General features: G+C 42.2%; 2 protein-coding genes across 3 annotated transcripts in view; one reads left to right on the forward strand and one right to left on the reverse strand.

Annotated features, from left to right (window-relative positions):
- The window catches only part of atp6v1h (ATPase H+ transporting V1 subunit H), a 32,805-nt gene extending 29,355 nt beyond the window's left edge, over window positions 1–3,450 (reverse strand). Inside the window, exons 1-2 of the mRNA XM_080440173.1 lie at window positions 3,404–3,450; window positions 1,822–1,977 (exon numbers count right to left, since the gene is read on the reverse strand). Of these exons, the coding sequence (XP_080296299.1) occupies window positions 1,822–1,925 (104 nt within the window). The 5' untranslated portion in view covers window positions 1,926–1,977; window positions 3,404–3,450. The remainder of the gene's footprint in view (window positions 1–1,821; window positions 1,978–3,403) is intronic.
- Window positions 3,451–7,287: 3,837 nt separating this feature from the next.
- rgs20 (regulator of G protein signaling 20) lies at window positions 7,288–22,560 on the forward strand (the record flags this gene model as incomplete). 2 transcript variants are annotated; one of them, XM_080440199.1, is made up of 5 exons in its annotated part: window positions 7,288–7,491; window positions 19,511–19,677; window positions 21,264–21,338; window positions 21,774–22,008; window positions 22,372–22,560. In XM_080440199.1, 5 exons carry the CDS (start codon window positions 7,288–7,290, stop codon window positions 22,558–22,560), a joined length of 870 nt encoding a protein of 289 aa, XP_080296325.1. The 2 variants fall into 2 exon arrangements, with proteins under 2 accessions (XP_080296325.1, XP_080296326.1); XM_080440200.1 differs by lacking the exon at window positions 7,288–7,491 and adding an exon at window positions 16,521–16,571.
- Between the last annotated feature and the right edge of the window lie 2,196 nt (window positions 22,561–24,756).

Raw genomic sequence — 24,756 nt, forward strand, 5'->3', positions numbered from 1 at the left:
CTGAGCCCCAAGAGAGCCACAGTGAACAGCCCCTGGCTACCACAGTTAAAGTACATCCACATAATAATCAAGGGTGTGTATATCACAACAAGGAAAAAGGAAAAGAAAAAGAAGACTATATGAACCATTTTGTATTATTATACACATACAGCCATAAAGAGGAAGCATCACACAAGACACTGACTCACAAGGCAAGGACTACGGCAGTGATATTCAACTGGCGGCCCGTGGGCCACACCTGGCCCCAGCGGAGCTTTCATTTGGCCCCTGGAACACATTCCATATTCCAGTGTAATAATAAATCTAATAACAAATTATTATTATTATTATTATACAAATTGCAGCAACTGCTTCATTATTTCTGCCCAATTCTGCCTTACACGTTAAACATGGAGAAATAAATAGCGGTGTATAAAAACCATAGTGAAGGTACAGATATCTTACTTGAAAGATATTTTACTCCAGTATAAACTAAAAAATCACCCATAAGAAAATCACTTGGATCAAAATGTGTCAAGCAGCTCACGTCATATGTACTTAAGAAAATGCCTTTTCATGGTACAAAGAAACAAAACAGCCAGAAATTTTGTTTACTTCTCATTATTTCAGAATAATGTAGCTTTCAAGTAGTTCAGCTTGACATTACACTATGTCATTACAGTATGATCCATTCATCCTCAATAGCGTCCTGAGCTGAATGATGGTCTGAACTGATCATTAGATCATTATTAGAGCTTGTGCCCTTATCAGTCGGATGCTCAAAAACATTTAAAAAAATCAGCCTGCTTCCACTTTTCTTCTCACAAAGACGCTTCCATGTCAGGGACACACTGACATATCTACTACCTATTTTCTCAATATCCCAATCAAAGCCTGTGCACTATGAAGGACTGGCACAGAAATGCCTTTAAAAACCCCAATAAACAGATAAAAAAAAAGAAAAACGAAATGATCCTTTCAAACATCAAAATGCATGAATGCAGTATAAAGCCGGCCCCAATACGTTACCATAATGGACATAATATGTCCACGGTTGTGTCCTATATAGCAGTGGTTCCCAAACTGGGGGTCGGGACCCCAAGGGGGGTCCTCAAATGATTTTGGAGGGTCCCCAGATGATTAGCTTAATGTGCAACATTGTTTTCTCACTCAGCAGTAAACAAACCAACATGCAGTATAAGTGTATACGATATCTGCACATTTCTAAAGTTACACTTTACAGACCTTTTTAATACCAAATTGGCCAAATTGTCAAATATTACGTAAGAAAGAGGCAACTACAAGCTCACAACGCCTTGCACTGCGAGGCGTTGTGAGCTTGTAGATCGGCTATTTTCACAATATATTTATCTGTGGAACCGAGTCAAACTAAATCAATCAACTCAACTCCTACAATTCCAAGTGCTTGTCAGTGTGGGGGGTCCCCAGTTCAAATATGATTCTTTTTGGGGGTTCACAGCCTGAAAAGTTTGTGAATCCTTGCTATAGCACACACAACAAACGGTTAACCACAAACATGGTCTTGTGGCCCCTGACTTCAAGTCATTTTACAATTGTGGCCCCCTGCCTAATCTAGTTGAATACCCCTGGACTACGGTATCCAGATCTAGAGGCTACAGTCTAGTCCTCGCTCTGGTGACCAGACCGCAAAACTGTACAACAGTGGTGCCAGTCAGAGATTTTTTTTGTCATGGCTAAATAAATCCATCAACCTATTTTCCAGTCACAGTAGTGAGACCTCTCAATCTCAATAGAAGCAAACGTTGCAGAATATCAGCATATTATAACAAGTACAGAGCACTGGAGTGAACTCCTACTTACTGGAGGTAGGACTGCCAGTTGACCTGGTTGGCTCGAACCTCAGCTGCCTTAGCAGCAATGATGTTCGTGGGGACTGCAGCATCCACAGCCCCGCGGATGTCCATGTTTGAATGTGTCGACTAAAACAATGTGTGTCCTGATCGAATGTCACACCACCTGGATGGGAAAAAAAGTATTAGATGGAGTGCTAAGTAGTGTTAAGCGCAATACTGGGCCCTTTCGGAACCCTGTATATTACCTTTTTTGTATTTGGGATGACGGTATCCAGTTATCTTGGATACCGTCATCCCAAATACAAAAAAAAAGGTATACAGGGTTCCGAAAGGGGCTAAGCACAATACATGCTCCTTCCAAAGTTTTCGGAAAGAGTGGCGATATAACAAGTAAATTGACGTCATTCAGACGGTCTCAGAACTTTTTCTCAGAACTCCTGCAGCCCCAGATGTCCTGACTGGACTAGCAGCAACGTGAGGTCACAGATGATGAGGCTAGAGAGTTGTACGGTCATACATACATACACTGTGGCTTATGCTTGGTTTCAGATAACAGCCATTAAAGACAGTCCAAATCAATTTCAGGAAACACTCATGCATTACTCACTCAGTAGGACACTGGGATTGGAAGGTTTGTTGTAGCCTTGGATCAAGACTATCATATATGTATTTTATCGAGTCTGACTTTGGTATCTGCAAATGTCAAAATCGACCAAAAAGCTCTATGATAGTGTTGATCCAAGGCTAGGTTTATTGCTTGATATAAAATCCCAACGATTTGAATCAATGTTGATGTTAGGAAAACAATAACTCATAATGACTTGGAATTGACACCTATATGTCTGTATGATCTAATATTGGTGGTGATCATCTTCTGAACATCTTCACACTGAAGCTACAATATAAGTTAGCCCTGCAGTAGCCTTGGATCACAAGACGGTCATCTGTCATATAATATATGACAGTCTTGTATCAAGGGCTAGCCCTGCAGTAGCCTTGGATCAAGAGTATCATAGATGTATTTGATCGATTCTGACATTTGCATATCATAGACACGAAAGTAAAAGTCAGATAAAATAAATCTATGACAGTCTTGATCCAAGGCTATACCTATATGTATGATCTAATATTGGTGGTGATCATCATCTGCCCATCTTCCCACTGAAGCTACAATATAGTTAGCCCTGCAGCAATGTACTGTACAGCTGGCTCTGCTAACAGCAGGTCATGCTAACTGAGAGAGAAGCAATGTCACGACACACGGCAGATCGCGTCGCGGGCATAACAGTTGAAAGTACAAGCTTAAAATGTTGCCTACGTGTTAATTGTATACATTTACATTACCCAAAGTGAAGGTCAAATGATTAACGTTATCTAGTCACAGCTGTTAGCTGTTATAGCTAGGCTCTGGAACATAAGAGGAGGATGGATGCTAACCTAAGCTAGCGCTGCTTCGCTGTCATAAAATAGTAATTTAAATGTAATTTAATACACTACTGTTTCTCTAACAATATTTCTTTGTCTAACACTCGGATTTGACCGACAAGACATAGAATAACGAAAGAATACAGTTTGTTTGAATATCTCACCCTACTCTTCCCTCTGCAGCTGACAGATGATAACACGCTCTATCATGTGACACCAACGATCACATGACTCACTAGATGGCAGTGGTGTCAAACTAAAGTACATTTACTCAAGTACTGTGTTTGAGTACAATTTCAAGGTAGCCTCCTATTAATTTACTTGAGTATTTCCATTTCTTTATACTTGTAGTTTACACTTCTACTCCACTACATTTCAGAGTCAAATATGTTCTACATTTGACAGTTGAGTTACTTTGCTAATTGAATCAATTAAATTATTATTCAGAAATCCTTTACAAAAATGTAAAATGATGTGACGCATTGTGAGCAAGTAGATGCTATTTTCAAATAGCCAAAGAGTATAAAATAGGGCTCATAATAATAATAATAATAATAATAATAATAATAATAATAATAATAATAATAATAAAAAAGTGGGTATTGAGTTTGTTTTTAAAGCTATCTGTGGTCGTTACCTGGCCTATATGTAAAACATAATAATTAAATAAATTAATACACCTGTTAATATATAATACATATCTCTCTGACATGAGATGTTTGTTAGGGACAACATTGGACTCCTATTTCTTGTGCCAGGCTTATTGGGTGCCAGGTGGTGAAATCAGCTGGTGTGTTCTTCCAAATTGGTTGTCTAGAATAGATGGAAGACGGGCAATAGGTGGATTCAGTTCAAGATGTCTGCGTGGATTGGTAGATGGGGGGATATTTGACCATTGGGAGCATCCTTTGAGTAAGTGTGACTCAGATATTTAATGGTGTTGTCGTGTCATACAGGACTAGGAACCAGGGGAGGGTGTTGAGCAAATCGTCCTGTTATGATTTCCTTACATGTGTTGAGCTGGGTGTCATGTGGACATAAAGGAATACATTAAATTGAATAATCAAATGGGAAATAATGAGAACTGCTGCAACTGTGGCAAGGGTGTGTAACTTTCCCTATACTGTGAAATTATGGCTCTGAATTCACAGAACCTCTTAAAACAAAAACAAAGCCTCAACTGGATCCACAACAGTTTGAATTTACTGTAGTGCCAATCGCTCCACAGATGACGCTGTCTCAACTGCACTCCATCTCACTTTGTCCCATCTAGAGAAAGAATAACACCTACGCCAGGCTCCTGACTTCATCAACTTCAGCTCGGCATTCAACACCATAATTCCACATTTGGTGGGAAAAAAACAGTTGGTGGAAAAGCTGAGGTTGCTGAATGTGGACTATGGCACCTGCACCTGGATCCTCAACTTCCGGTCTCAGAGGCAACACAGAGTCAGTGTTGACAGCCAAACATCGAGAACGATCTCAGTGAGCACAGGATCGCCCCCTGTTGTTCAGTCCGTTGACCCACGACTGCACTGCCAAATCTGGCAGTAACCACATCCTCAAGTTCGCCGATGACACAACCGTGGTGGGACCCATTAGTAATAATGTTGAGTCTGCTTACAGGAAGGAGGTGGAACAATTGACACAATCTCTTCCTAAATGTGGACAAAACAAAAGAGATGGTGATCGATTTCAGGAAAGGCAGCAACCACCATCACACACCGCTGACCATCGGTGGCACCCCTGTGGAAAGGGTTAATACCATCACGTTCCTGGGGGTTCATCGGGCAGACGACATGACCTCCACCGCCAACACCACGCATCATTAAGAAGGTTCAAAAAGGCAGGCCTTCCTACTCCTCTCCTCACCACCATATAGGGGCACCATTGAGTCCATTCTAACCTACGGCTTCACTTCCTGGTTTGGCAGCTGCAAGGCACAAGAGAAACGTCAGCTGAACCGGGTGGTGAAGACAGCTGGGAGGATCATTGGTGCCTCCTTGTTAGAGCTCAATACAGAAAGCTGCCCGAAGAGCTGTAGCAGTAGTGGCTCAGAGCCTCTGCCTAATGACAAAAAGCCTAATATCTCCCCCGGCCAATGGAGCATTCCCCTTTAGGGATTAGGCTAGTGGATAAGATGTTGGCTTTCGACGTGGGAGACCCTGGTTCGAATCCCTGGCGTTACAGAGCCACCAGCATCATAAGGGACCCCTGTCACCCTTCCCATTGCCTGTTTGCCCTCCTGCCCTCTTAGTCCATGAGCCAGACAAGATTTCATTATCGAAAGAGTGGGCAAAACCATACCTATATTAAATTGTTCATAGGGTCAATACGAGTAAATAAATATATGATAACCTCTCCACAGGAGCAGCTTTTTCATGGTTATCACACATTTTGTTATTTTCCCCATACGTACATGACAGGTGAAAAAATGACAAAATTTAAAAAAGAGTTATCATAATGAAACTTCCTGAGTTGATTACTTACATGAAGACAATGATTTATCGTATTACAAGTTTTCTGAAATTGTATATTTAAATACGCAAATTAGGCATTTAGTCCTGGAGCCAGAGCCCCAAAATTGAGCCAGATATTGAATATTCCCTCGTTAAAAACCTTTGACTCCAACATCTTAACAAAATGAAATAAGTATGTTGACTCTGGCTTTGTCCAATGTTCCAATGTTGATTCTGGAAAGTTATGCAAATTTGGGCATATTTTCCTAATGCCTAATTTGCATATTTAAAAATACAATTTCAGAAAACGTGTAATACGATAAATCATTGTCTTCATGTAAGTAATCAACTCAGGAAGTTTCATTATGATAACTCTTTTTAAAATTTTGTAATTTTTTCACCTGTCATGTACGTATGGGGAAAATAACAAAATGTGTGATAACCATGAAAAAGCTGCTCCTGTGGAAAGGTTATCATATATTTATTTACTCGTATTGACCCTATGAACAATTTAATATAGGTTTGGTTTTGCCCACTCTTTCGATAATCATTGCTCAATTTTGGGGCTCTGGCTCATGGACTATCTGGGAAAAGGTAAAGGAGCATTAAGGCCAGAACGAGCAGGATGCGAAACAGCTTCTTCCCGAGTGCAGTGAGGACTGTAAAAAAAACAAAGAATGGAGTTAGGTGGTTTGAACGACAGATTTAGGATCCAACAGAGTTAGGAGGTTTAGTCAGAAGTGCTTTTTAATACTATTTTTTCATTGGTTCAATGTTTGTAAAAACCCACCCACAGACGTAGGCCTAAAGGGTGTTCAATAGCACTGATTTGTTTTTGAAAAATAGAGATAGTTAGTTTCTGCCAGACAGCGGTGATATTCTTATGTAAGTACATACGGAAATTGACAAAGTGATTCTGATTCTGATGATTTGTTTCAGCTCAGAGGCAATCACTGAGGTCTGGAGTCAGCTGATTGCTCACAGCAAAGAGCTTTGATCTGTGTGCCTTGAGTGACAACACAGTGACATACACTATAAGTCTAATGTCATCCCAAATCAGCATCAAAGCTGTATATCGTCTCTTGCTGTCTGTTGAGTACGGTCGAATACACATAGAAATAGATCGATATAAATACAGTAATGCTGTATTATTCACACATGTGTTTCAATGTTTTAATCCATTGTATTACTTATGACCTTGTGGAGTTCATTAAATGACAGAGGATTGTATACAATCACATTTGAGCACATGGACTGTCATTAGTCCTCCTCTCTGTCTCCATCTTACTCGCACACTAAGACCTCTCAGCTTAATCTGGCCTTAAGCTGGTGGAGATGCAGCAGCGAAGCACAGAGAAATCAGGATTGGATTCAGTGGAAACTCCCTTCTAATCCCCCTCTGTCCTCTCCGACTGTAAACACACACAGTCTGCTCTCACCAGGGGTTTACTGACACTTCCTTCTCTCTCCGTTCCAACACACAATGTGCTTCATAACATAGGCTAAAGGAACACCTATGGGCTCACCCATGGTTTCAATTCAGCTTTCTGACAGGCCTCGCCTTGGGAGCGGGGCTCCGTGGATGGACCATGCCAAGCGTTAGGGTGATGAGACGGTGGGACTTAAGGCCCTCGTCTGCAATACGAGGGATCCGGCGCACCAGGGCCCAGATGTGGCGGGGTGTACGGGGACTGCTCCAGTCCTGCAGGCATGGTGAGGGTTACCAGGCACCGGCGGCATTCAATGACCATGACCATGACCGTGACAGAGAGGAACAACAAATGTGCCTGGAGGTAATGACATGCTACATCTTCATACGCATACATACCATCACCTCTGTTCTATTTTAGCACTGGTGTGCAAACCAATACTGTGAGAATACTGTAGTTGTTTTCCTTGAGGTTAAGTCTGTTTGGGGAAACAGGCCCCTATACTTACAGTAGTATAGGGCTCTATACTAGGCCTCCCTTCTGTTTTCACTCTACACTGTTTCTGTTTCTACTCTAAATATCTTTGCCAAAAATAGCAGGTCAACAAGCTCACAACACATTGTGGTGCATTGTGAGCTTGTAGATCTGCTACAGTTTGACAAATGTTCATCCCCAGAATAGGGACTGAAGTGGTTAAAAAGTATGTCAAAAGACTTATATATTTCAAATGCTAAATACCACAGATATGAAATGATCAGGGAACAGTTTTCATCAAGGCAATTGATTTAGAAAATCCAATTAATCATTTGTAGTATGGTACTATTTCGCTTAAATGTTAGGTTTGTTTTTTTTCTTCTTTTTTTCTGATGGTGTCAGCTCATACTTAGTTATGATATACCGTATTGCTGTTTTCATAGTCTGCAGCCTGAGGGTCACACATATATTATATATTATTTAGGGATGCACTTCCTGTCTATACAGGATTTAGGATTAAGCAGATCTAAGATGTTGTGTCTATAAATAGTATGATATGAACTTGTGACCAATGAAAAGAAAGTTGGGGATACAACTAAAGAGCTGACACCAGATAGATGGCTGGCAACAATTCAAATCTTGATAAAAAAAAGATCACGAGAAACATCTAGTTTTCTGTTTTGAATGAAATGGGTGGATAAATGAGGATTTCTTTATGACTTTAAGTATAAATTGGAAGCATGTTACTATTCACAGACAAGTTAGAGTAAAGTCATTACATTGGTCATACAATGGAAAGTATCAGATTTTCAACTAAACAACTTGATGGTGTGTTGCGTTGTTTACTTGCAAATATGTTATATTCTATACTGTTGTACGACCATGTAATTGTCTAAGCATGTATCTGAGGAAAAGGGAGCTCATTTTGACTTGTGCAGCTGCCAGAACGGAGTGTGAAGATAATACAGTACACATCTCAGGTCATTGTTATGGAGACAACCTCTTCCTCTTACAGTACACAGCATTCAAGTCTAGAGCTAGCTACTTAACCCTCAAGTTAGACCTTGTCTGTGGAATCATGTTGCTAGGGAACTGAATTGGTCCAAGTTTATTTTCTGTCAGCAACTGATGTTCACAAACACTGCAACAGAAAATATTTAGAAATGTAGCTGTCATGTGTGAAAACGTAAAGGTCTATTTTCCCGAAGGTGCTACTATGACTTAATTGGAACGAAACCGTTCATATAGTATATGCAATACACACATTCACAAATGTAACAGAATCTTTAACTGGATGAAGGAATGTAATTAACTTATAAATTGTTTCCCAGATGTTTCAATTTGTCAACAAACTAAGCTTTGATTTTGAATAGTAATGTCTGATTAAAATAATTATCTTGACAATTCTCAAATAATGTATAATAGGCATTTCCTTACATTCCCCTTTATATATAATCAATCCTCTATCTGTTCATCATTTAAAATACAGTGTTGATCTTGATTATGATGAATGTGTTTATAACCCCCAGTCAGCATATTTTGACAATGATTAAAGACTATTCCTGAATTCCGTGGTTGTTGGGAGCCGGATCAACTGACCCCAATGAGTAATTGGTTTCTCACAACTTATCGATTGATGTAAATTTCATTTCCCCTCTCAGCATGAGATGGGCCCAGCACTTCTACCAATATCATCGGGCCTTTAGTTATCACTGAACCCCTTGTTATGAAAGGCAGCTTACCGCAGTAACTTGCATTGAATCAATTTAAGATTTCTTGGGGTGGCTATTAAGAGGGGAAAAAACTGGTGGAATCAATACAGGTTATCATTTTATATGAGACGTAACTCAAAGATTTAACCTGAAAGGCTGTTAATTTCAACAGAAAATGATCTTGTGCATTCCTAATCAATGGTGATGATAGGGACAATGCTATGGATGTATTTCTAGATTACAAAGAAGAACAGAATGGAGCTTGGATCTGAGGATTAGATTCTGAAATGTATAGAGAATGTTAATGGATTCAGATGTAGTGATGATATCTGTCGAAATTCAACACGAGGACAACGACAACAATTTCTGAAAAAGAACAACAACAATAAAACCTCAATAACATTTTTTACTTTTGCTAAGAATATACTTCAGTCCCAGCTCCCAGTCACCAGCTTTTTGGCCTTGAAAAAAAAAAGACAATCAAAGGTTCATTTCCCCAAGCATTGCCGCAAACTTGCATGATTGTGCCATTCTTCTATCAAAGAATGGCTTGATAGAAGCAATTCTCAGTGGTATTTCAAGTATGTCTATTAAGTCGGAGTGACCAAATCCAAATTCAATCTGTCTCAATGATACGCTGTGAAACAACATTTGTTTTGCTGAACAGGACCTCGTTTTTAGTGAAAACTGCATTGTTTGACCTCAGGTCACTGGGAAACAAATTGTTTTGTTTTGTTCATCGTTTTGGCTTTTTATAAGCTAAAGCCTTTTGCCAGTAAATTCTCCGTTATGTTTTTTTTTTGTAAACACACTCCTCCGCTCGGCAGCCTTCTCTTTTTGTACAAAAGACTCTGGGGTCACCTAACTGCTGCAGCAAAATGCATCATTTCCATTGAGGTGTGTGTGTGTGTGTGTGTGTGTGTGTGTGTGTGTGTGTGTGTGTGTGTGTGTGTGTGTGTGTGTGTGTGTGTGTGTGTGTGTGTGTGTGTGTGTGTGTGTGTGTGTGTGTGTGTGTGTGTGTGTGTGTGTGTGTGTGGGGGGGGGGGGCGTGGGCGGGCGGGTGGGCGGGCGTGCATGTGTGAGAGAGAGCGCGTGAGAAAGAGAGAGAGAGAGTCAATCTGGCCGTGTTGATTGTGGGACTACATTGTACAATGTACAGAGGAAGGTGTTACATGAAGTGATATGAAGAGTCACATGTCCTTGGTTGTTTAGGGCAGTGGTGCACAAACTGCAGAATCGTGAATAGTATCATCTGAGAAATTGCAAGAGGGACAGAGCTGTATTTTGTCCATGATAATTTATGTCTGATAAATGGATCTGGGTAGTAGCCTATATAGATTCACAGAAGTCTACATACAGTTAATTTCAGTCATCACTTGGTCCTTTATCATCAATGTCAGGTCTGTGACCAAAAACCTTGTCTCTTATTCAATTTCTAAATCCCTAAGATTTGAAAGCCACGTTAACAAACTGTTTCATATATGTTTATATCATCTCAGGAATACATCCAGGATCAGATGAATTTAAAGTTTTAGTTTTAAAGACACCAGAATGCTTTTATTTTTTCACACCTTGAATATTGCACTGATGTTTTATATATCTTCAGTAAAGAAAACACTCAATAGGCTCATAAATGTACAGACCACTGCTGCTAGGCATTTAGCTAGGAGAAGAAAATAGGGAAGTGAATATTTTCACTTCCATACACTGGTTGTCTGTTTTAGGCTTGATTGTAAGATTTTCTAGTTACTTTTTAATGGCCTGGTTATTAACTCCTTATGAAAGTAAAGGTAAAGTATTGTCTTCTTCTAAATCTCTTCATATGTTCTTGTGTTTTTATTCTGTAGCTGAATTGATCTTTTGTTCAGTTTTACGTAAAGCACTTTGATACTAAACTGTTGTAGACATATCAGTGCATTATAAATAGTGTATTATTATTATTATTTGTATGTGGCAACTAGTTAAAGTTCATTGTATAGATGCTGGGATGCATGTATACACAGCAATGCCATTTTTGCAAGAATGACAATGTGATTGATATAATGACAAAAAATAACAGAAGAGGGGAATTAGCTAAAACAGTAAGATTTTTGTTAAAAATAAAAGCAGAATAATAGTTCAAGAAGTCTGATACTGGATCTGGTATAGTATAGGCTGTAACCCTTTACTGAAATGATAATCAATGAAAAGGGAATTTGGATTAACAAGATTATAATAATAAGCCACAGCATGCTGAAGGAGAAATCCTGTTCAGAATTTCATAATCAGAGTATTTCAATGTATCTTCTTCAATATATTTGTTTCATATTGTATCTAGGTGTTATTCAATTGATCACATACTGCCATCTGGTGGCGATATATTATAAGATTTATATGCCCATTGGGACAAATAGTTTGGTTCAGGTCCATCCATCCATCTTCAACCGCTTATCCGGAGTCGGGTCGCGGGGGCAACAGTTCCAGCAGAGAGCTCCAGACCTTCCTCTCCTGAGCAACATTAGCAACTTCCTCCTGGGGGATCCCGAGGCGTTCCCAGGCCAGTGTGGAGATGTAATCCGCCCATCTGGTCCTTGGTCTGCCCCGGGGTCTCCTCCCAGTGGGACGTGCAGCGAGGACCTCCCTAGGGAGACGCTCGGGAGGCATCCGTACTAGATGCCCGAACCACCTAAGCTGGCTCCTTTCCAAGCGAAGGAGCAGCGACTCTACTCCGAGTCTCTCCCGGGTGACCGAACTTCTCACCCTATCTCTAAGGGAGATGCCAGCCACCCTTCTGAGAAAACTCATTTCGGCCGCTTGTACCCGCGACCTTATTCTTTCGGTCATGACCCACACTTCATGACCATAGGTGAGAGTAGGAACGAAGATTGCTCGGAAGACCGAGAGCTTTGCCTTCTGGCTCAGCTCTCTTTTCGTCACCACAGTGCGGTACAGCGACTGCAATACCGCTCCTGCTGCTCCGATTCTCCGGCTGATCTCCTGCTCCGTCCTCCCCTCACTCGTGAACAAGACCCCGAGATACTTAAACTCCTTCACCTGGGGCAAAGCCTCATTCCCTACCCGGACTGCACAATCCACCGGTTTCCTGCTGAGAACCATGGCCTCAGATTTGGAGATGCTGATTTTCATCCCAGCCGACGCACACTCGACTGCGAACCGATCCAGTGAGAGCTGAAGGTCCCGGACCGATGGTGCCATCAGGACCACATCATCCGCAAAAAGCAGTGATGCAACCCTTAGCTCACCGAACCGTATACCCTCTCCGCCACGACTTCGCCTCGAGATCCTGTCCATGAAAATCACAAACAGGATAGGTGACAAGGCGCAGCCCTGTCTGAGACCAACCCCCACTGGAAAATAATCCGACTTACTGCCGAGCACACGGACACAGCTCTCGCTTTGGGCGTACAGAGATTGGATGGCCCTCAACAAGGTCCCCCTCACCCCATATTCCCGCAGCACCTCCCACAGAAACTCCCGGGGGACCCGGTCATATGCCTTCTCCAAATCCACAAAACACATGTAGATCGGATATGCATACTCCCAGGCCCTCTCCAGGATCCCTGCCAGAGTAAAGAGTTGGTCAGTTGTTCCACGACCAGGACGGAAACCACATAGCTCCTCTTGAATCTGAGGTTCGACTATCGGCCGGACCCTCCTTTCCAGTACCTTGGCATAAACTTTCCCAGGGAGGCTGAGTAATGTGATACCTCTGTAATTGGCACACAACCTCTGGTCCCCCTTTTTGAAAAGTGGGACCACCACCCCAGTCTGCCACTCCCTCGGTACTGTCCCAGACTTCCACGCGATGTTGCAAAGACGTATCAACCAAGACAGCCCCTCAACACCCAGAGCCTTCAGCATTTCTGGACGAATCTCATCAACCCCCGGAGCTTTGCCACTGTGGAGTTGTTTAACTACCTCAGTGACTTCCTTCCGGGAGATTGACGCCGATCCCCCATCATCCTCAGGCTCTGCTCCTGTCAGGGAGGGTGGGTCTGATGTCATTGGGTTTAGGAGTTCCTCAAAGTGTTCCTTCCACCTCCCTACGACTTCCTCACTTGAAGTCAGCAGAGCCCCATCCTTGCTGTATACAGCTTGGATGGTTCCCCGCTTTCCCCTCCTGAGGTGCCGTATGGTCGTCCAGAACAACTTTGGTGCCGCCCGAAAGTCCTTCTCCATGGATTCCCCGAACTCCTCCCACACCCGCTGCTTAGCCTCCGTCACAGCTGTGGCTGCCGCCCTTCGGGCCTGTCGGTACCTTGCAACTGCCTCTGGAGTCCCCTGGGATATCATACCCCGATAGGCCTCCTTCTTCAGTCGGACGGCTTCCCTGACCACCGCTGTCCACCAGGGTGTTCGAGGGTTACCGCCCCTTGAGGCACCTAAGACCTTCTGACCACAGCTCACAGCCGCAGCTTTAGCAATAGAGGCTTTGAACATTGCCCATTCCTGTTCAATGCCCCCAACCTCCACAGGGATGCCAGAGAAGTCCCGCCGGAGGTGGGAGTTAAATTCCTTCCGAACAGAGGTCTCCTCCAAACGTTCCCAGTTCACCCGCACTACACGCTTGGGTTTGCCAGGTCTGTCCAGAGGCTTCCCCCGCCATCTGAACCAACTCACCACCAGATGGTGATCAGTTGACAGTTCCGCCCCTCTCTTCACCCGAGTGTCCAGAACATGCGGCCTTAGATCAGCTGATACGATTACAAAATCGATCATTGATCTTTGGCCTAGGGTACTCTGGTACCAAGTACACTTATGAGCATCCTTATGTTTGAACATGGTGTTTGTTATTGTCAGTCCATGACTAGCACAGAAATCCAATAACAAGCCACCACTCAGGTTCAGATCAGGGAGACCGTTCCTCCCAATCACGCCAGTCCAAGTATCCCCGTCATTGCCCACGTGTGCGTTGAAATCCCCCAGCAAGACTATGGAATCCCCCACCGGAGCCCCATGCAGGACCCCATGCAGGGTATCCAAAAAGGCCGAATACTCTGAACTCTTGTTTGGCGCGTACGCACAGACAACAGTCAGAGTTTTCCCCCCATCAACCCTTAGGCGGAGGGAGGCGACTCTCTTGTCCACCGGGGTGAACCCCAACGTGATGGCACTCAACCGGGGGCTTGTGAGTATCCCCACACCCGCCTGAGACCTCACACCCTGAGCAACTCCAGAATAAAACAAGGTCCACCCCTTGTCCAGGAGTTTGGTTCCAGAGTCCTTGCTATGTGTGGAGGCAAGCCCCACCAGGTCTAACCGGTAGCGCTCTGCCTCCCGTTTGGTTCAGGTGCAAAATACATTGTGTGTGTGTGTGTGTGTGTGTGTGTGTGTGTGTGTGTGTGTGTGTGTGTGTGTGTGTGTGTGTGTGTGTGTGTGTGTGTGTGTGTGTGTGTGTGTGTGTGTGTGTGTGTGTGTGTGTGTGTGTGTGTGTGTGTGTGTGTGGGGCTGTGTGCGTGCGTGCGTGCGTGCGTGCGTGTATATATATATATATATATATATATATATATATATATATATATATATATATATATATATATATATATATATATATATATGTATATGTGTATATATATATATATATATATGCCAGTACAAAAGCATACTACCAGAAACAATGCCCTTGTTAGAACCTGGATAATAATTGGCCAAAATGAAGAGAAGTCAGATCTCACATTGCTGGATATTTTAAAAAAAAAGGAAATACATTCGCAGAGGAACTAAAGGAGTAATAGTTGTACCCTATAACACCAGCAGATGGCAGTATTGTGTTATTCCGCGTCACTGCTGCATCTGAATGGTAGGCTGCATAGATGAGTTGCTGCGGACAGAAATATGTAATGCAACAGATCTCTTCACAATGTTTATGGATTAACTTCAGGATGTTGGTCAATTAATATGAGAGCGAATCACATTGGAAAACGTCAGTGAGTAGCACTGTAGCCTATGTCGTTGGATACATAGGCTATTTGATGGGGGCGAAATAAGAAAGAAAATCTGTTTCAGAACCTCGGATAGCGACATTGCTTCAGTTCATTTGACTGGCGCCTGTCATTCAGTTTCAGCTTTTTTCGTAGCTAGCCTATGAACTATAATAATAGGACTTAAGTGGTGAGGCAATTAGTCAATAACATTAAAACAGAGTATTTTTTCCTGTAAATTTTTTAGATTCGTTTCAAATTCTAGGGGCTTTAATGATGAAGAAGACATCTAGATGTTACCAGTTACATTTTACCCTTTTCTCATTTAGGGGCCCCTCATTTTTTGAGAACCCCGTTCTCAAAGTGCGGTCCGGGGACCCCCGGGGGTCCTTGAGGAGGTTCAAGGGGGTCCCCAGCCAGATTAGTTAATATAGCATCAAATGCAGTTTAACCACTCGGCTAACTAACACATGGTGAGTTTGTAGATCTGCTTTTTTTTATCTTGAAGAAAAAAAAAACAAGAAAAAAAAAAACAAGAAAAAAAAACATGGTGAGCTTGTTGATCTGCTTTTTTATCTTAAAAAAAAAATGAAACTTTTGGGATATTTTAAAAACATTTTAACCACAGAAATCTGTTAGGGGTTCAAGACGCTGGACCCCTAATTGCTCCAGATGAGCAGGTTGGTGCCTTGCATGGTTTCCTCCGCCATCGGTGTATGAATGTGTGTGTGAATGGCTGGGTGGATGTAATGCACAATCTATGTAAAGGGGCGGGGGGGGGGGGGGGCAGATGACAGTGAAGTGATAATACTGCATCAAAGGTAGCCTATAGCCTGATCAACAAACTATACTATGACAAAGGGTCAAACATTGGCCAATTTGTCAAATAATATAAGAAACAATATAAACAATTTGAAAATAGCCAATCTAAGAATTTGTAGTTCTGCTATTTTCACAATATTTATATGTGGAACCGAAAATGTAATGCCCTAAAATTCCAAGTGCTTATCAGGGTGGGGGGGTCCCCAGTTCAAATATGATTATTTTAAGGGGTCCCCAGTTCAAGTATTATTATTTTGGGGGGTCCCCAGTTCAAATACGATTATTTTGAGCCGGGTCACGGCCTGAAAAGGTTGAGAACCACTAGTGACTGAACACAGCTCTTTATTAATGTGATTCCAGTAGGCTACTATACACATGCAGAGAGGAGGAGACGCATGCGTACTGACACGAAGCAGCCGGTCGGGGGAGGAGAAAAAAAAAATCCGTATGATTGTTGCCAACGGATGTAATCAAGGCAAAGAATTACCTCTCTCTGGGCATACATGGTGAAATTGTAAGTATTTGTGGCCAAATTGGTGTAGCGTGCAACGGGCTATAGTTGGTGATCGGAGCGCATGGGGCTGTTAATTAATAATGAATCCTGGGTGTTTTATATAAAACGGCGTGTTTCACTGTATAGTGTGTTGCCATCCATCCATCCAGTTACATCCAGTGGTCTTTTTTAACAGACCCAGGCTGTCTTTTTGTCTGTGGTCGGTTGGTTGTCCTGGGTGATGATGAAGCTGTGGTTCTTCTTCCATTGATGTGATGCTGTAACGGTTTTGTCGTTGTTACACATGTCTGCACATGGACACTGATCAGTCCCCAAGCAAGCCTCATACATACTGTCGGCTACATGTGCTATTGTTGTTGTTATTTTTTTTTTTTAATTCTAAGCTTTAATGAGAACTGTAGTTCATTTACTGATCTAATTTTATCCTCTGAATGGATGGATGGATGGATACCACCACCGCCCCCCCCCCCATCACCCACCCCCATTTCAGCTTCATCATCAGCTGTTGAGGCAAAGCTAATGCAATTGGTGTCAGCTTTGAAGTATAGCCTATATACCCGACACCTATTAAATGCGTAAAGTATATGCCAGATTTGGGCACACGCACAAATCTGTTCATTTGCCCAACATGCACGGAGTATTTCGATAAACCGTTATGCGGATCCATTTTAGAAATGGACCAATGGTTTTGTATCCGCTGATGGAACGATGCTGCGGTTATATTCGCCAAGCTGCGCCTTCAAGAAGTCCCCTCCCATCCCATGATGTTGCCTCTATATACCAAATCTTCTTACATGTATTAAGCACAGTTTCTTCTTATGCCAGGTAGTAGCTTAATAATAAGGCAGTTGAAAGCAATAGCTTTGTTACATAAATAATCTGATAGAATTGGTTGATGGTTGGTGTTCACACTGCCATAGTGATGACACATCTATTACAATCAGAGTAGGAGGACTGGAAGTCTCACTGCTGCCATATAGGCCTACAACCTACATGGGAATTCTGTTGATAAAGACTACGCATTGGCAGTTATTATTATTGCCATTATAGCCCAATCAACCATCAACGTCTCAATATAGACTATGGCCTATGGCAGGACAGAATTTGGCAAGTTGGCAAATCATGGTTGAAAAGCATTAAGAGAAGAGTTTTTTTTGTGTGTGTGTGTGTGTGTGTGTGTGTGTGTGTGTGTGTGTGTGTGTGTGTGTGTGTGTGTGTGTGTGTGTGTGGGGGGGGGGGGGGGGTAATGTAGTGTGTGTGCGTTTATGTAATATAGCCCATTGTAATTCTATTGTACATTCTAAATAGATTCTATATTCTTTGACACATCATGCACCTAGGACTTGTGATAATGCATTGGCATTCACAAATAGGACATTTATGGGGTTGGGGGCTAAAGAAGGTTATATGACCATGGCCTGACCTCCTAATTTCTTTTGCCTCTGTCACTATGCTATGAAATGTGCTTCGATGCTCATTGCTCACACATAGTTGAACATTAAGAAAAAAATGCTAGATTCCTCCCTTACCTCAGGGCAGAAAGCATTCCATTACAATATGACCCTCGGGCATGCATGCCAACACATGCCCTGTGCCAAGGAACCTCAACAAGCCATTACTTCCTGTGTGTGTGTGTGTGTGTGTGTGTGTGTGTGTGTGTGTGTGTGTGTGTGTGTGTGCGTGTGCGCGTGTGCGTGTGTGCGTGCGTGCGTGCGTGCGTGCGTGTGTGTGCACGCGTGCGTGTGTGTGTGTAAGTGAGCAAATGAGATGGATGTCAGTAAGAGAAATTTAACAAATTACTGTACGTTAATACAAGTGGTCACTCATCCAAAGCGTCAGGATTAACCACTTAAACCTCAGCATCCATATTGTGGGGAAAGCTTTTGCAGAAAATAGCAGATTGACAAGCTCACAATTGGCTCACAGAAAACAGAAAATACACTAGTATAGAGCCCTGAGGGACTCTGCTCAACCGCATGGGGTTTAAGTGGATAAACATTTGATGCTGTTTTAACAAGGATCCTTCCCAGGATTCTTGAGCATCTACGATAGAGAATGACCTGGACAGTGTTGTTCAGATAGCTTAATATGTTGTATATTATTCCTGATAGTGTTGTATTTGAGAAAATATGCAGTTATTTCCCCCATAATCTAGTACACTAGTTTGCAGTGCTTTTTCTGTCATGGTTTCATTTAGAACTATGTCTTATGATTAAACATTGGGAGCTTAATTGTGGATTAGGGTTAGTTTCTTCCTTTAGCAGTTATATTTTTATCTTGGTGGGTTGGTGGTACACACAGTAACCAGAAGACTCGCCCCAAAACACTCGCCCCCATTCTTTCCGCGGACCAGCGGTTCTTGTATTCTTGTATTGAGGATAAGGTTAGAAATAAGTTTAGGTTTAGGCATAGTTCACTGAGGTTATGTTTAGGAATACCAGGTGAGTACCGGATTTAGCCTGGGGCGACTGTGTTTTGGGGCGAGCATTTTGTATTCGTACACACTTCACCTTTTTGTCATCATTTAGAATCAACCTGGTGCTGGTGGTATATGGACAACATTATGCCATTAGGTCTGTCTTCAGTGTCTCAACAGGGCTAACATTTTACTTTACTTGACGATTAATTGTCACATGTAATTGCAATTTAACAATTTAATTGTGTTTTTAGCATTGGACATTGGAACATAAGTACAAATGTCTGTTTGGCTTTTAGGCTTGGTAAAGAAAAATTGCACAGGGCAGATAATGACAAACGGCCTGATTATATAAAGAATAATAATTTTATACTTGCTTTAGATTATGCTAATGACGATGCTATGATGATTATGCAAAAAACAAAATTGCGGATTTTGTCAAATAATTGCGATCAGACAATTATGTAATAATTGTGACAGGCAGGCCTATATGTCTCAATGTGTCCTTCTACTGTGTCTGCAGCCCATGGGATCAGAGCGGATGGCGATGCGAAAGAGGCAGATGTCGGTGCAGCAGGAGTCGACAGCGGGAGGCACTGCACCGGCCCTGCAGGGCCAGCCGGGCCAGGCCGGTCCACGGGGCTCAAACACATGCTGCTTCTGCTGGTGCTGCTGCTGTAGCTGCTCTTGGTAAGGTATTCTCTTTCCTAAAGCCTGGGTTCTATATACATTGCTGTACATCGGTGTCAAATGCTGAAAATTGCCAAAACTACCAAATAAAAGCTCACATACGCGTTGCGATGTGACTATAGGATAATTCCTTTTAACAGGACGTTAATGAAAGTCCTTGCAGGCTTGTTTCCAATGAGGGCCTGTGAGCAATTAGGGGTTAAGAGTCTTGCTCAGGGACAAATTTCATTTCATCGACTCATATGCTGGCGTGGCCTGGAATCGTACCTGGGGCAACCAGGGCCTCTGGCTCCCTAGGCGGGCTCACTAACCACTCAGCTATGGCTGCCCCCAATAAGACTGTTCCCTGACCGGGAATCGAACCCGGGCCGCGGCGGTGAGAGCGCCGAATCCTAACCACTAGACCATCAGGGAGACTATAGGGTTGGGATCCGGAACATGAGGAATCGGAGGAACCGGATCCAACATTGAAGAATCGGTTCCATCACCATCATTTGGAACCGTTTTTTATCACACTGTCAGAGCAGGCATGTGGACTTCTCGTCTGCTATACAGTTACAATACCAGTGGTTCTCAAACTTTTACATTTCAAGGACCACCATAACTCTGAGAGTGTACAAATGGAACCAAATGGACTCGGGAGGGTCCATTTGGTTCCATTTGTACACTCTCAGAGTTACAGACCTGTTAGGGTCCATTTGGAACCCCCCTATAGGAATCGTTAAAGTGAACCGTTAAGGAATCGGACCGTTAAGAGGGAATCGTTAAGGAGCCGGAATCGTTAAAATCCTAAAGGATCCCAACCCTAGATGTGGCACGTTGCGTGAGCTTGTAGATCTGCTATTGTTGTTAAGCATGATCCAGAACTGCATGGCCCACTGTGTTCAGTCTGGCTGACATTGCCGCAGGCTGAGCCAAGTCCGTATATAGGCCCCACCACCAAACTAGTGTCCTCGCATTGTGCGTCTGAGACATGGAATGGAGTTTCTCATCTCAGCTACTCATTAATCTGCTCTTTGCACAGCTTACTTCACCATCCTGTGCAAGGCCTTCAGTTATTAGCAATGCACCATACTTCATTATGCACATGTTCAAAGACATTAAAGGGATAGTTCACCCCCAAAATGACTTTTTTTTTTCAATCGATTAGTCACCCCATGGAGACTTGAATTCATGGATGTTTTTTCAGTTTTTGTCGCATTCCTAAGCCAATAATTTGATGACCAGCGGACCGGTAGGCAGCGGTTCCGGAACCGCTGCCGGTCATCAAATTATTGGCTTAGGAACGGGACAAAAACAAAAACATATCCATGAATTCAAGTCTCCATGAGGTGACTAATCGATAAAAAAGGTCATTTTGGGGGTCTCTTTAACACTCTTTTGCAGGGGCATTCTGGTGGCTCGGACTGGTTGTGGTGTCCAGAACCTTATAAGCACAGACAGAAACTGTACTATCATAGGTTCAGGTCTGGCCCTGTGTTACATGGTCATAGTTTTACATAGACCCTCAAGGGGGGCCCATGGCTGTGGAATATTTAGTTTTCTGGCTCTATAACGTGTCGTGTCTACGCCATTTTCATCATTAGGAATGAAGACAGGGAAGAAAGGAATCGAAAGGCCTCTTACGATGTCAAAGAAGGGACCACAGACTGTGAGGACAGGTCGGTCTCAAAGGGCTTCACTGCACAAAGTCATGATTTCATATAGGGCTGTCGTGATCATGAAATGTTATTTGACAATTCATTGTCATACAAATAATTTCAATTAACGATTTCATTGTGTTTTTGGCGTTGAACATTGGAACATATAAATGACAAATAAGAAATGACACATTCAATAACATTATACTTTCAAAAATAAAAATACTAAAAGTGCAAATAGCTGATCAGATCTGCTATTTCCATTCTTGTCTTCGGAGATGTATGAAAAGATTTCATCATGGAAACGATTGTGATTTTGACGACTATGAAAATAATTGCGATGATCTCAAATCAATCAACGTAATAACTGTGACAAGCCTAACTTCATATACAAAAAAAAAAGAAAGAAAAACAATTAAAGCTAAAATCACAGACTTCCCTGCTGTCTCTCTCTAGTCCTCAGCCCACGTTGGAGGAGGTGCGCTTGTGGGGTCAGTCGTTTGACAAGCTGATGTGCTGCCCAGTGGGGAGGGCCGCCTTCCGACAATTCCTTCGCACAGAGTTCAGCGAGGAGAACATGCTCTTCTGGTTAGCCTGCGACGAGTTCACTAAGGACACCAACAAGGGTGCGGTCGAGGAGAAGGCCCGGATCATCTACGAAGACTACATCTCCATCCTCTCTCCGAAAGAGGTCTGGTTAGCTCCCCCTTTCAAAACCTTCCTATATGTCCGTGGTTCTCAAAGTGGGTTCTGGCAATTTAACCAGTTTAACCCTATTTTATACTTCAGCTATCTAAGCTATTTTTGAAAAAGTGTGAAAAATCTTGAAATGTTTTTGACAAATTGGGAATAATCTTGAAAGATTTTAACAACACAAATCTTATCGGGGTCCCTGACTCAACATCTTTTCATGGGGGTCCGCGGCTAAATACATATCATTTTGGGGATCCTTGACATGAAAAGGTTTGAGAACCCATGCATGCTACACATCGAACAGTTGGACGTATGATTTTTCAAGATTTGTCATGCTGTCCTCTTTTATCTTCTATTCCAGGTGAGTCTTGACTCCCGCGTGCGCGAGGTGATCAACAGGAACATGGAGGAGCCCACCTCTCACACGTTTGACGACGCCCAGCTGCAGATCTACACGTTAATGCAAAGAGACTCGTATCCTCGCTACATGAACTCCTCTGCCTACAAAAACCTGCTCAACAGCCTGTCAGAGCAGTCCCCTGAATCTTAGGGTGGTGAAGACCTGTGATCTTTTTAACTCTTGTTAACTCCCCGTCCCCCACATCCCCTACCCTCACCCATTTCTTTAGATGTTCAGTGTACGATTACATGAACCGGGCCATTCCTCCTGGCCCGTCCTCCCAGGGATCTCAGCGCTATTGTGATCTGCACCTGACCGAAGACACTCAGGTCTCAGAAATCTCCCGAGGGCTTGACACTACAAGTACTGCTACAGATCAACATAGCAAAACACTCCAAAGGAATACTAATACATTTGTTTCCTGTTGTCTTTTGGATAGAAATAATCTATTTTATTTGTGTTCAAAGTTTTTTTTCTTTTTTTATGGTCTGTTTTCTTTTTTTGTATGATTGTTTGAGGGAGAAAATGATTCCTACTGTAGATTATATATTTATGAGTTTGTAAATAGTAAAAGAAAAAGGGAATTGTGGGTATTTTATGGGGTTCTATTTACTGCGTATGAAAATCAAAGCTCAAGTCAAAGGCTAAGTGTTAGCTGTACTTGCAGGCAGCTTTGTGGGGTACTGTATGGTTTACCTTGGTTCCAACCTGTTTTCTGTCAGCCAACCTCACCTGTACCTGTAACAGTGACTTGGCAACTCCAGTTCTTGTACATATTTTGAGTACCACTTAAGCCCTATTTTCAAAAATGTTAAAAAGTTTTCACATTTAAAAAAAAGAATCCTCAATTTCTTTTTTGAAAATAGCCGATCTACTTCCTTTAGCAGTCATATTTGTATCCTGAAACTAAACCCAAATGGGTTGGAGGTACACACCGGTTCACCGTTGTCATAATTTAGTATCAGGACAGAACATTATTCCCCTGTTATGAGCTATTTTCAAAATGTTATAATACGCCCAAAATAGGGAAGCCAGGGTTAAAGTGGTTTAATGTCAAGTGGTTATGCAGCGAATAAACAAAAAGTGACAATGGTCAAGACTGACTTTTATCTAGCAAAATCCTTAAACTAAGACTCTGTGTATGTTTGTCACAGGGTGCAATTTGGTGGTTCCCCAACAAGTTATGGTAAGTGAAGGGAAGGTACATTACTGTATCTATTCTTTTGTAACTAGTATTTAACTTCACCTATCAGAGACAGAAGGGGGTAGAAATATTTCATTCGAATGTTTCTCATTCAGCACCTCATAGTATTTTGCAATATTCAAAGGTAGTTGTTATATACTTACAATTAGTCAGGCATCAGAAACTAAGAGATTATATTTTATATATAAAGAATTATTGCCAATATTGAAATACCAGCAAGTATTATGGACGAGCAAACAAAGTCATAAACTGTCAATTAAAAAGAGAAAAATGAGAGTACTCAACTATAATAAGCATGGCCATTTCCTTGATAGGAAATTGAGTCCTTTGTCATGTTAATGAGGTAGATTTAAGATTGCTAATACTCTACAGAGCAAATAGTGGCAGTGGTCCATAGCCAGTGAGCAACTCTGTGACTTATCATAGTTTAAAAAGCCTTGTTATTTTATCAATTTAGTTGATGGTTCAAAATGACTCAGGCCATCTTAGCAGTGACACCAAAGCTACCACGTAAACTGTGCGCATACATTTAACGTTTTCCACATACGAAAATTTGGAGTTGCCAAGTGTCAAATATGTAAAATGTATATGCTAGTTTTAGTTAAATGATTTTGTTGCCTCACAAACATGTCACTCAAAGACAATATCCTCATTTGGGGAAGTGCCTTGACATTCAAGTTTTGTGACATCTTTATCATTGGCAACAGTTGTTTTCAAACACTTGCCATATGGATGGGTACTACTAGTGCACTCTTAAGTCAGTTACTGGAATCCCCCCCACCCTCCCCTCATCGGCCAAGTTATTGCATGTGTTTTGTCTCTATTCCTTAGTCATGACTACATTAATCGATTTTGGTAGTGTTACCAAACAGTATGGTGGAGATGTTGACAACACAGGCTGATGGGGCTGGGGGATCTGAACTACTGTCTGCCAGTCTGTGTACTACACAATGGCACTTCTACTTAAGCCTATACTTTGTTGTACAACAGTGTTACTCGCCCTTATTTCGAACGAAAAAAAACTATGTCTATGTCGATGTGGGTGACACCGTCGCAAGCCAAAGTATAACATTGTCAGGTGGGAACCTTGTATGTCCAAAATCGTTACTTGTCAGGACATTGGGGTAAAAAAATTATCAGAG

Source organism: Gymnoscopelus braueri (genome assembly GCF_963280865.1).
Source record: "Gymnoscopelus braueri genome assembly, chromosome: 10".
Taxonomy (NCBI): Eukaryota; Metazoa; Chordata; class Actinopteri; order Myctophiformes; family Myctophidae; genus Gymnoscopelus; species Gymnoscopelus braueri.